General features: G+C 43.7%; 1 protein-coding gene across 2 annotated transcripts in view; it reads left to right on the plus strand.

Annotated features, from left to right (window-relative positions):
- ERCC3 (ERCC excision repair 3, TFIIH core complex helicase subunit) overlaps window positions 1–13,212 on the plus strand; it is a 38,451-nt gene that overhangs the window by 19,813 nt on the left and 5,426 nt on the right. The window contains exons 11-12 of one of the 2 annotated variants that reach the window (XM_024738053.1): window positions 7,830–7,926; window positions 9,257–9,374. In XM_024738053.1, coding sequence (XP_024593821.1) covers window positions 7,830–7,926; window positions 9,257–9,374 — 215 coding nt within the window. The remainder of the gene's footprint in view (window positions 1–7,829; window positions 7,927–9,256; window positions 9,375–13,212) is intronic. The other variant, XM_024738055.1, reaches the window with a different exon arrangement.

Consider the following 13,212-nt stretch of genomic DNA (forward strand, 5'->3'; position numbering starts at 1 on the left):
CTTTGTCTCTTGTAATAGTCTTTATTTTAAAGTCTATTTTGTCTGATATGAGAATTGCTACTCCAGCTTTCTTTTGATTTCCATTTGCAGGGAATATCTTTTTCCATCCCCTCACTTTCAGTCTGTATGTGTCCCTTGGTCTGAAGTGGGTCTCTTGTAGACAGCATATATGGATCTTGTTTTTGTATCCATTCAGCCAGTCTGTGTCTTTTGGTGGGAGCTTTTAATCCATTTACATTTATTGATATTTATGTTCCTATTACTATTTTCTTAATTGTTTTGGGTTTGTTATAGTGGGTCTATTCCTTCTCTTGTGTTTCCTGCCTAGAGACGTTCCTTTAGCATTTGTTGTAAAGCTGGTTTGGTGGTGCTGAATTCTTTTAGCTTTTGCTTGTCTGTAAAGTTTTTAATTTCTCCATCAAATCTGCATGAGATCCTTGCTGTGTAGAGTATTCTTGGTTGTAGGCTTTTCCCTTCCATCACTTTACGTATGTCCTGCCACTCCCTTCCTGGATTGCAGCGTTTCTGCTGAAATATCAGCTGTTAACCTTATGGGGATTCCCTTGTATGTTATTTTTTGTTTTTCCCTTACTGCTTTTAATATTTTTTCTTTGTATTTTGGTAGTTTGATTAATATGTGTCTTGGCATATTTCTCCTTGGATTTATCCTTTATGGGACTCTCTGTGCTTCCTGGACTTGAATGACTGTTTGCTTTCCCATATTAGGGAAGTTTTCAACTATAATCTCTTCACATATTTTCTCAGTCCTTTTCTTTTTGTCTTCCTCTCCTGGGACGCCCTATAATTTGAATGTTGGTGCGTGTAATGTTGTCCCAGAGGTCTCTGAGACTGTCCGCATTTCTTTCCATTCTTTATTCTCCTCTGTGGTAGTTATTTCCACTATTTTATCTTCCAGGTCACTTCTCTGTTAGACTGTTTGCTTTCCCATATTAGGGAAGTTTTCAACTATAATCTCTTCACATATTTTCTCAGTCCTTTTCTTTTTGTCTTCCTCTCCTGGGACGCCCTATAATTTGAATGTTGGTGCGTGTAATGTTGTCCCAGAGGTCTCTGAGACTGTCCGCATTTCTTTCCATTCTTTATTCTCCTCTGTGGTAGTTATTTCCACTATTTTATCTTCCAGGTCACTTCTCTGTTCTTCTGCCTCAGTTATTCTGCTATTGATTCCTTCTAGAGAGTTTTTAATTTCATTTATTGTGTTTTTCATCATTGTTTGTTTGCTCTTTAGTTCTTCTGAGTCCTTAAACGTTTCTTGTATTTTCTCCATTCTATTTCCAAGATTTTGGATCATCTTTACTATCATTACTCTGAATTCTTTTTCAAGTAGACTGCCTATTTCCTCTTTATTTGTTTGGTCTGGTGGGTTTTTACCTTGCTCCTTCATCTGCTGTTTGTTTCTTTGTCTTCTCATTTTGCTTGCCTTACTGTGTTTGGGGTCTCCTTTTCAAAGACTGCAGGTTTGTAGTTCTTGTTGCTTTTGGTGTCTGCCCCCAGTGGCTAACGTAGATTCCGTGGGTTGTGTACGCTTCCTGGTGGAGGGGACTGTTGCCTGTGTTCTGGTGGATGAGGCTGGATCTCGTATTTCTGGTGGGCAGGATTGCGTCTGGTGGTGTGTTTTGGGGTGTCTGTGGCCTTATGATTTTAGGCAGCCTCTCTGCTAATGGGTGGGGTTGTGTTCCTGTCTTGCTAGTTGTTTGGCATAGGGTGTCCAGCACTGTAGCTTGCTGGTTGTTTAGTGGAGCTGGGTCTTAGTGTTGAGATGGAGATCTCTGGTAGAGCTTTCGCTGTTTGATATTATGTGGAGTCGGGAGGTTTCTGGTGGTCCAATGTCCTGAACTTGGCTCTCCCATCTCAGAGGCACAGGCCTGATACCTGGCCGAGCACCAACACCCTGTCAGCCACACAGCTCTTAAGGAAAGGGAGTAAAAAAGAAAGAAAGCAAAAAAGAAAAGGAAGTTATTAAAAAATAAAAAATATTGTTAAAAATAAAAAAGAGTTAAAAAGTAATAAAAAAGGAAGAAAGAAAGAAGAGAGCAACCAAACCAAACAACAAATCCACCAATGGTTACAAATGCTAAAAACTATTAAAAAAAAAATGACAGAGCCCCAGGAAATGTGGTAAAAGCAAAGCTATACAGAAAATCACACAAAGTCCACTGCCTCAATTTTGGGATGATTCGTTGTCTATTCAGGTATTCTGGAGATGCAGGGTACATCGAGTTGATTGTGGAGATTTAATCTGAGGCTGCTGGGAGAGATTTCCCTTTCTCTTCTTTGTTGCCACAGGTCCCGGGGTTCAGCTTTCGATTTGGCCCCGCCTCTGCATGTAGGTCGACTGAGGGCGTCTGTTCTTCGCTCAGACAGGACGGGGTTAAAGGAGCAGCTGATTAGGAGTCTCTGGCTCACTCAGGCCGGGGGGAGGGAGGGGTACGGATGTGGGGCGAGCCTGCGGTGGCAGAGGCTCACATGACGTTGTACCAGCCTGAGGCATGCCATGCGTTCTCCCTGGGAAGTTGTCACTGGATCCTGGGAACCTGGCAGTGGTGGGCTGTACAGGCTCCTGGGAGGGGAGGTGTGGACAGTGACCTGTGCTTGCACACAGACTTCTTGGTGGCTGCAGCAGCCTTAGCGTTTCATGCCCATCTCTGGTGTCCACGCTGATAGCTGCGGCTCACACCCATCTCTGGAGCTTGTTTAGGCGGTTCTCTGAATCCCCTCTCCTTGTGCACCCCGAGACAGTGATCTCTTGCTTCTTAGGCAGTTCCAGAATTTTTCCTGGACTCCCTTCCGGCTAGCTGTGGTGCACTAACCCCCTTCAGGCTGTGTTCACGCAGCCAACCCCAGTCCTCTCCCTGGGGTCTGACTTCTGAAGCCCGAGCCTCAGCTCCCAGCCCCACCTGCCCCAGCGGGTGAGCAGACAAGCCTCTCAGGCTGGTGAGTGCTGGTCGGCACTGATCCTCTGTGTGGGAATCTCTGCTTTGGCCTCTGCACCCCTGTTGCTACGCTCTCCTCTGTGGCTCCGAAACTTCCACCCCGCCCACCCCCGTCTCCATCATTGAAGGGGCTTCCTAGTGAGTGGAAATTTTTCCTCCTTCACAGCTCCCTCCCACTGGTGCAGGTCCTGTCCTTATCCTTTTGTCTCTTTTTTCTTTTGCCCTACCCAGGTACATGAGGAGTTTCTTGCCTTTGGGGAAGTCTGAGGTCTTCTGCCAGTGTTCAGTAGGTGTTCTGTAGGAGTTGTTCCACGTGTAGATGTATTTCTCATGTATCTGTTGGGAGGAAGGTGATCTCCATGTCTTACTCCTCCGCCGCTCTTGAAGGTTTTGGTGCATACCTTTTTTTAATGTAGGAAAGGTTTTACATTTTTTTTTTTTTTTTTTATGTGGTACGCGGGCCTCTCACTGTTGTGGTCTCTCCCATTGCGGAGCACAGGCTCCGGACGCGCAAGCTCAGCGGCCATGGCTCACCAGCCCAGCTGCTCTGCGGCATGTGGGATCTTCCCGGACCGGGGCACGAACCCGTGTCCCCTGCATCGGCAGGCAGACTCTCAACCCCTGCGCCACTAGGGAAGCCCAGATTTTACTTTTTATCAAAGTAACAGACTTACAAAAACCAGCAGTTCCTTGCACCTGTCTTCCTACTCACAATTTCTCTTCCCCAAAGATAGCCACTTTCAACTCTCTTCTCTATTTACCTTCATATTTCTAAGTAATAATTTATATAGTAATTTCTTGATTATTAATTGTAGAAATTGCTTACTAATTTCCTACCATGGGAGTTGTGGATTTAGCTCTCGTACATATGCTCCTCCATCTCCTTCCCCCACTCCATCCTCCCAGTGTATTTGGGGTTACGTTAGTGTTCAATGTTACATTATTTTGGCTGTGTAAGTATTGTTCAAGCCAAGGCAGATAGTGTACCATGCTTACATTTTCCTTTGTGTTAACATTTGTTTTTCCTGAAGTTAATAATTGCCTTGTTATTACTTTCGCTTGGTTTTCTATATAATTACTAATTAGTCCTTTTCAGACTCTTCATGCATCATAAACTCCTTCTCAAAAGGGTCAGATCCATCAGGTAATCTCTCGATTTCTTTTCACTTTCTTTCCCTGGTGGATCCCTTCCAGTTCTTCATCCTCCACCAGCCTCAACCAGCACTTTATCCTCCCACTCTGCATTGGTCTGCTTGCTCTCTAGGATTAGAGATGCTGCCTAACTGTCCCTCTGACATGATCCTGTGAGTTCCTTGTGCCTCTTCCCTGTGTTGGAGCCCCTGTTGCCGAATCTCAAGTGTCCTCTTTCTTGGTCACTCGTTTTGATGGAGTGTATCGTTTAGTAGATTTCTGAGAGAAGGTACGTAGAGGAAAAGTTTTTAAGAATTCGCTTGGAGATGTCATTATTCAGTCTCACACTTGATCAGTAGTTTGGCTGAGCCTCAGCATGTCAAAAGGCAGGGTCCTTTTCTTGGGGCTTCCAATGCAGCTGCTTACAAGTCTGATGATCTGTTCTGGTGGTCCTGTGTTCCATCTCTCAGGAATTTAGAATCTGTTTTTTCATTTTTGGAAATTTCAAAACAATATGACTAGTGTGATCTTTTTTTCTTTCATTGTGATGGACACTCAGTAGACCCTCTCAGTCTGGAAATTCGTGGCCTTCAATTCCAAGAATTTCTTTCTGTTTTTTCTTTGTTACTCATCTTCTCCGTTTTTTCTTTTCTCTCTTTTTTGAATTCCTGCTGGTCAGATGTTAGATCTCCTGGACAGCTTCTCCAATTTTCTTTTCTTTTTTCTTCTTCTTTTCTTTGGCTGTGCTGCACGGCTTGTGGGATTGGGATTGAACCCGGGCCATGGCAGTGAAAGTGCCCAGTCCCAACCACTGGACTTCCAGTGAACTCCCAATTTCTCTCATTTTTTTATCCCTTTTTCTTCCAACCCTATTGAAGCTTTTGTTAATTTCCAAGAGTTCTATATCGCCAGCTGTTTTGTTTTTTAAGTACAGTGTCTTATCTGAGGCTGTTAAAGCTTTTGAAGCTTTCTTCTATTGCCTACACTGTCTCTCTTTTCTTCAGGTGTTTTGATTGTTTCAGCTCTATCTTTAGAGACCTTCTTCTGATTTTTGGTAGTCTTTGGCTCTAGTTTCTTAGTTAACGGTCAGTCGCTAAAAAGCGGATCGGCCTTTGTGTATAGCTTAGTGGGTTTGCCGACCTATGGCCCTCTCCACAGCATGATCATACAGGGACCTGGCTAGTTTGTCAAGAGATTGCCAGATTCCAGTATCTCTGGGTCTTTTCTCTTGTGCTGGAAAGTTTCTCCAGAGAAGAATCTTCTGGTCTCCTAGATACCAGCCTGTGGTGGGGGAGGGAAAAGGGAATCCCCGTCGTTTTTCACTTTCAATCTTGCTTTGCCCTCAGCTCTGCCTGAGGTCCCTAAGTGTAGACCTTCCTGTTCAGAATCTAGAAAGTAAACTTCCAGTTCTCTGCCAGGTGGGAGGACGCATGCCTGGCTGTCAGAGTTGGGGTCTGACACTTTTCCTTATGCATGTACTCTGTCGGTCCTTCTATCTGCAATCCTACCCTACCACCCACCTTCCGAGGCAACTGGTGATTAGATCCTGAACCCTTCTGTGTTCTGTGTAGAAAATTGTCTTGTTTTGTATTGGTTTTTCCCTCCTGCTGGCTTGGGCTTCTGCTTTCTCTGGTCTACTACTTTAGTTTCCATGCCTGTATCCATCTGCTTTTCAGTTTCCACAGTTCTGCTTCCGTTATTCTGCTATTACTTCTGTTCTCTTTGCCCTTGCGGGTTTGTGTTTTTTTAATCCTTTACTACTGTCACATTAGCGTCTATTTGAGAGGGGCATCAAGACAGTGCATATATTTACTGTGTCTGATTTAAGAGCCATCCTCCCTCCTATCCCCACCCCCATTCCAGTACTCCATCCTGACTCTTCCTGGAGCCTCCCTCAAGGGGGACATTCATTTGCCTGGCACTGTCAAATCTGAACCAATCTGGCATGGTGAAGGGCAGCAGGTTGTGGCTCTCTCATGGGTACTAGAATCGTAATTACAACTTTTACTTATTCTTTTTTCCTTTTATTTGGTATTTCTGGCCTTTAAGTGTATGAAGTGTTGTTGTCTGTCTCATTTTCTTGCTATACAATGGTCCTTTGGATCCTGAGCTATGCTCCATTCTGTAACTTGGGACTGGTGTATGGCAGGGAGTCTCTGAGTTTCTGGTTTGTTTCGACCTTACTGAGAAAGAAATAGGTGTCACTAAAGTACTTTGCAGGAGAGACTCTTTGGGTTGTTTGATAGTGTGAGGTAGTGGGTAGAACATGAACTTTGGAGTCAGACACACTGGATTTGATTCCCAGCTCCTCCTCTTATTAGCTGTGTGACCTAGGAAAAGTTCTTTACCTCTCTGAACCTCCTTTTGTTCCACTGTCACATGGAGTTACCATCACCTACCTCAGAGGATTCCTGCATCTGGTAGGTGTTCAACAAATGTTAGGTCCTCTTTCCGAAGGATGGTTACCCTTCTGTTTCATTTCCTATATGAGAGAACCTTCAGAAACTTAGGGCTCACCACTATTTGAGTTGTTTTTCCTGATGACGAGCGAGGAGAAAAAGAACCACCTGAAATCCTGGGTATCAAGAGACAGGCTGTTCTGAAGAGTGCAGTTTCCCGACCTTTTTCACAGCATGACACATACAGGAAATTATAAGATTTGCGTGGTGCCCCGAACACTCTCACAGGCCAGGCTTGCCGTGGTTAGGGAAGCATCCAGCTGTCCCAGGCCCTGCGCAGCTTCCCCACCGGCAAGGGGGCTGCTCTCTCGGGTACACCTGTACCCAGTTTGTAGCACAGTGTTGGGAAGCACGTGTGGAGTATCAGAAGTCGTGCTTCCTGAGCCTTCCATGGGCACTGCCCGGGGATAGCTCGTGGCCTCAGTGGTGGAACAGCCACTTGGGTCAGCCTCCTTAGGCTCGTGACCCTCAGTTCCTCGTGTGTAAATTAGGAACGTGAAACCTACCTTTCACAGTTTCGAGAAATATCGACAGGCATGGATGTTTTTTTCCCAGGGTAGAACCCAGCTGCATGTTTGGTGTGGGTGGGCCCTGTATGCCTGCTAGCTGTCCTCATCGTCCTTGTCGTTGTCATCGTCACCATCACTGTTATTGCTGACCCTTCAGAAACTACAAAACCACATCATTACAAGAAAAGCAGAGGAATGGCTTTGCCAGGTGCCATTGAGGTTCTCAGACAGGGTTGTACCCTTTGGCACAGAGCTGGAAACTCAAGAGAAATGTTTGAGCTTAGTGTTATAGAGGGTCCATGGGGAAAAGTCTGGAAGGGGCTCTTTTCTCCTTTCTTGGAGAATGCTTGTTTGATTAGGAAACAGTTCCTTCCAAACTTTTGTTTGCAAATAGCAATGTTTTCTTTGCTGCTCCCATTGAGCTTCGTGAAATCTAGGGGATTCTCCTTGTATAGACACTAAGCTTAGCGTGAGAGATAACTGAGGCAGGAAGGAGCACAGGCCAAAAACAAAAAGGTAAAGGAGGGAATCTTGAAGAGAGTAGTGATCTGCATCTTGGCTCAGAGTGGAAAGGGTGCGGTGTGTGTGGTTTGGAAAGGCGGTGGGGAGGGTCTGTAGGCTCTCACTTTTGTGCCTCTCTTCCTGATGTTTTTGCATGACAGAGGGCTTCCTGGAAGAGAGAAACCTTGCAAGATCTCCCTTTCCCTCTGACATGCTTTCAGGATAATTGAGGAGTGATTCTGTAGTCTTCCTAACACAGCTTTGTTCTTCTCTAGACCCTATATCTATGGTCCTACATCCCAGGGAGAAAGGATGCAGATTCTCCAGAATTTCAAGCATAACCCCAAAATCAACACCATCTTCATATCCAAGGTCAGTGTGGCATGCAGCAGCCCCCGGGCCTGGGGGACACTGGATGATTTCTGGGCAGTGAATTGGTATTTGTTGAAGGAACGTCACATGTCAGTTTTCATTCCCACGTGTTCAGTGTCTGGGGGCAGAGGAACGTTGCCTGTCAGGTAGTGGAAGAAGCAGATGTACGGTTTTAATGTACATAATCTATATTCCTAACTCAAGGAGTATATAATCTAGCAAGTCCTTTTGCTTAAGTTTTTCCCACCTCTTTTTGGGATACAGGAATTTTGAGTTGTATTTTCTTTATACAAGGGGGAAAAGTTCATTACCTACTATGGCAAAGGTTGGCATTTGCATAAGGTTCTCTTTGTGGCATTGGAGATTCCTGTGGGTTGTGGGCAGCTTTTGTCCTGGCTCCTGGTATGCCTTGGGGGTGGGTGGTGAATATAAACACAATGCAGAATCATGTAGGCCCAGCTTGGTGATGGTTTTAATTTGCAGTTAGAAGTGGTGGCCCAACAGTTTAGAATAGTCATTCAGGTTAGAACAGACCCAAAGCCCAAAAGAAACGAGATTTACCTATAAAGTGATCATGGATGGGTCAAGCTTTTATTTCTGTGTCTGGGAACTTTGATGGTTGGATCCCCTCTCCACCCCCCTCCCCAAGCTAAGGCAGCTACCCAGAGTCAGAATCCAGCCCACTGCAGGCAGTGGCCCCTCCCAGGTCATGTGTCCGACCTTTGCTGTTGGCCTCAATAGCCTCCAGTTAAAATTGTGGATGGTTTTGTGCAGACCCATTTCTGTAGCAAAAAATAAGAAGAATCACTCACAGAGAGTCTGTTGATAGGGCCCTCTTGTCTCTGGGTCCCTAGCAGCCACACCAGGACTGTTGCTGAGACAGATGGTTAGGAGTCAGGTCTCGACAGCTTCTATAGGACAGCTCTTAGGAGAACATGCTAGGTCCTTAGAGCCCTGCGTGCATCTGAAGGACCCCGGTACAGATTGAAGAGGATAGTGATTGTTTTTCTGAATTACCTACAGAGCTTATTTAAATTTGAGGCCAGTTGACTTTTTTTTCCCTTTTTGACTCATATCACTTCCCAGGGCTTCCCTGGTGGCACAGTGGTTGAGAGTCTGCCTGACGATACAGGGGACGCGGGTTCGTGTCCCGGTCTGAGAAGATCCCATGTGCCGCGGAGTGGCTGGGCCCGTGAGCCGTGGCCGCTTGAGCCTGCGCGTCCAGAGCCTGTGCTCTGCAACGGGAGAGGCCACAACAGTGAGAGGCCCATGTACCGCAAAAAAAAAAAAAAAAAAACTTCCCAGACTCATAGCTGGTTCATTTCTATAGGTGGGTGACACATCGTTTGATCTGCCAGAAGCAAATGTTCTCATTCAGATCTCATCTCATGGTGGCTCCCGGCGGCAGGAGGCCCAGAGGCTGGGGCGAGTGCTCCGAGCAAAAAAAGGTACCTTCTGCTCCAGGCGGTCTGTCTTTTCAAACCACTTCCGTCAGGTGTCTGTGAGGGTGAGCCTGTGCTCCTGGGCTAGGTAGACCCTGAAGGGGATGGACGGGGGTCCCAAAGCAAGGACCAAGGTCTCCTTGGCCATTGTTATTTCTCATGTGCTGGGGTTGAGCATGTGGACGTTTTCCATGGCAGCTGTCTGGAGGTCACAGTCTGAGCTGAGTGTTTGTGTTGGTAGATAGAGGAGCCAGGTAATACAAGGAGACAGTTGAATTCAGAGTGCGTGATGGTGTAGATGTAGAAGGCAGAAAGCAGAGCATAGACCACCAGTGCAAGTGTAGCAGCTGGCAGCTGTCCCCTGAACCTTGAGTTAAGAGTAAGGGGAGGGCTTGGTAGGAGCAGCTTGGGCAGCCACAAGGTGGATACCTTGCTCATAACCTGTGAAGAGTGGTCCCTTGAGTGGCAGTTTACAGCAGGGACATCACAAGCTCAGTGAATGAAGAAGCAAGAGTCCTGCTTCCTCTGCTTGTTAACTGCAGTAAAGGAGCCCAGAACCCAATCATGGGCAGAGTAGAGATTGACGTTTCTGCTAAGAGATGGCATCCTCTTAGCAGACCAGGCAGGTCCTAAAACAAGGACACAGGCCCTGTCCTCAAGGAATTCACTAATCTTAGGAAGAACTTGGACTGCTAGGATGTTTGAAAATGACAGGATTAGTGGGCAGGTGTTGTAATTGTACTGCGTTTGAGTATGTTTAGGAAACAGCTAATTGATTGTGCTTGAAATGGAGACAGGGCAAGTTAGTGGAAATAGCAAACATGGACTTGGGCACCAGACCAACTGTGTGACCTTGGGCAAGTAATTTGACCCTCTGAGCTTTGGTTTCTCATCCAAAGTTGGAGTGACAATCCTTACCTTGCAGGACTGTTAATAATGAGGAATAAGAGTACATAACAGAATATAATAGACTGCTGGATAAATCTGACTAGCATATATGAAAGTGTTTCATTACTTATTCCTTACTCATCACACACAAAGCTAATTTGAAAATCCCTTTGAATTTGATTGGAATTTTGTTTTTTAAATACTGTTTGACTCATTTTACAAGGCCAGTATTACCCTGATACCAAAGCCAGAAAAGTTTACTACAGAAAAGAAAATGACAGGCCAATATCCAATGAATACAGTTGTAAAAATCCTCAATAAAATACTAGCAAACCAAATTCAGCATCATATTAGAAGGATCATTCACCATGATCAAGTGGGATTTATACCTGGGATGCAAAGGAGGTTCACCATATGCAAATCAATAAATGTGATATATCACATTAATAGAATTAAAGACAAGATCATATGATCATTTCAATGGATGCAGAAAAAGCATTTGACAAAATTCAACATCTGTTCATGATAAAAACTCTTAACAAATTAGGTATAGGAGGAAAGTACCTCAACATAATAAAGGCCGTATATGACAAGCCCACAGCTAACCTCATACTTAATAGTGAAAGATTTGAAAGCTTTTCCTCTAAGATCAGGAACAAGACAAGGGTGCCCAGTCTCACCAGTCCTATTCAACATTGTACTGGAAGTCCTAACCAAAGCAATTAGGTAAGAAAAAGATATAGAAAGCATCAGAATTGGAAAAGAAGAAGTAAAATTTTCTCTATTTGCAGGTGACATGATTTCATACATAGAAAATCCAGAAGACTTTACCAAAAAACTGTTAGATCTATTCAATGAATTTGGTAAAGTTTCAGGATTCAAACTTTACAAAAATCAGTAGTGTTTCTATACACTAATGACAAATTATCTAAAAAAGAAATAAAATGATTCCATTTACAATAGCATCCAAAACAATAAAATATTGGGGACTTCCCTGGCAGTCTAGTGGTTAGGACTCCGAGCTGCAGGGGGCACGGGTTCAATCCCTGGTCGGGGAACTAAGGTCCCACATGCCACACAGCCAAAAAACAAACAACAACAAAAAAAACCCACAATAAAATATTTAGGAATAAATTTAACCAAGGAGGTGAAAGAGCTCTACACCGAAAACTATAAGACATTGATGAGAGAAATGTAAGAAGATAAATGGAAAGTATCCTTTGTTTATGGAGTGGAAGAATTAAAATTGTTAAAATATCTATACTACCCAAAGCCATCTGTAGATTCAATGCAATCCCTATCAAGACTCCAGTGGCATTTTAAACAGAAGTAAAAATAACAATCCTAAAATTTTTGTGGAACCACAAAAGACCCCACATAGCCAAAGCAAGTTCTGAGAAAGAAGAACAAAGCAGGAGGCATCGCACTTCTGTTTTTAAGTTATATAATAAAGCTGTGGTCATCAAAAGAATATGTTACTGGCACAAAAACAGACTTATAGGGCTCCCCTGGTGGCACAGTGGTTGAGAGTCCACCTGCTGATGCAGGGGATGCGGGTTCGTGCCCCGGTCTGGGAAGATCCCACATGCCGCGGAGCGGCTGGGCCCGTGAGCCATGGCCGCTGAGCCTGCGCGTCCGGAGCCTGTGCTCTGCAACAGGAGAGGCCATGGCAGTGAGAGGCCCGCGTACCGCAAAAAAAAAAAAACAAAAAAACAAAAAACAGACTTATAGATCAGTGGAACACAATCCAGAGCCCAGAAATTAAACCCATGCATATATGGTCAACTAATATTTGACAAGAGAACCAAGAATACCCAGTGGAGAAAAGATAGTCTCTTTAATAAACGGTGCTGGGAAAATTGGATATCCGCATGTGAAAGGATGAAATTACCCCTGTCTTACACCACTAGCAAAAATTGACTCAAAATGGATTAAAGACTTAAATGTAAGGCTGGAAACCATACAACTTCTAAAGGAAAACAAAGGAAAAATGCTCCTTGACATGGGTCTTGGCAGTGTTTTTTTTGGATATTACACCTAAAGCTTAAGCAACAAAATAAAAAATAAGTGGACTACATCAAACTAAAAAGCTTCTTCGCAGCAAAAGGAATGGTCGACAAAATGAAAAGGCAATGTATGGAATGGGAGAAAATATTTGCAAATCGTATATCTGATAAGGGGTTAATAGCCAAAATAAATGAAGACCTTACACAACTCAATAGCAAAAAAACCAATAATCCAATCAAAAACTGGACAAAAGACCTGAATAGACATTTTTTCCAAAGAAGATTTACAAATAGCCAACAGGTACATGAAAAGGTGCTAAACTTCACTAATTATTAGGGAAATGCAAATCAAAACTACAATGATGGATGTGAACTAAACTCACCGAGGTAATCATTTCACAATATATGTAAGTCAAATCATTATGCTGTGTACCTTAAACTTATATAGCACTATATGTCAATTTTATCTCAATAAAACAAAGGGAGAAAAAGGAAAATATTTGATATAATATACTTAGCCCTTTTCTTTGCATCTCTGAACTCTTGTAAGACAAGGAAACAGTTGAATTCAGAGGCAGTACACAGATACTTAACTTACTGACATTTGAACTGTGAAGCAAAAATATTCAGATTTTCCTGCAGGATCAGATTTTATAGGCTACAGTATTTTCTGTCCTAGTTACTATGATAATTCTGTTACTGGGTTTTCTCTCTCAACCTTTTTTATTAAAGTAGTTTTAGCATAATGTTTTCAAAAGGGTTATCCATATTGTAGCATGTATTAGTACTTCATTCTTTTTTATTGCTGAATAATAGTCCACTGTATAGACATACCACTTTTTTTGATTATTATTTTTAAAATTTTATTTATATTTTGGCTGCGTTGGGTCTTTGTTGCTGCATGTAGGCTTTCTCTAGTTGCGTCGAGCAGGGGCTACTCTTCATTGCGG

The sequence above is a fragment of the Neophocaena asiaeorientalis genome, unplaced genomic scaffold, assembly GCF_003031525.2.
Source record: "Neophocaena asiaeorientalis asiaeorientalis breed wild unplaced genomic scaffold, Neophocaena_asiaeorientalis_V1.1 scaffold98, whole genome shotgun sequence".
Classification (NCBI taxonomy): Eukaryota; Metazoa; Chordata; class Mammalia; order Artiodactyla; family Phocoenidae; genus Neophocaena; species Neophocaena asiaeorientalis.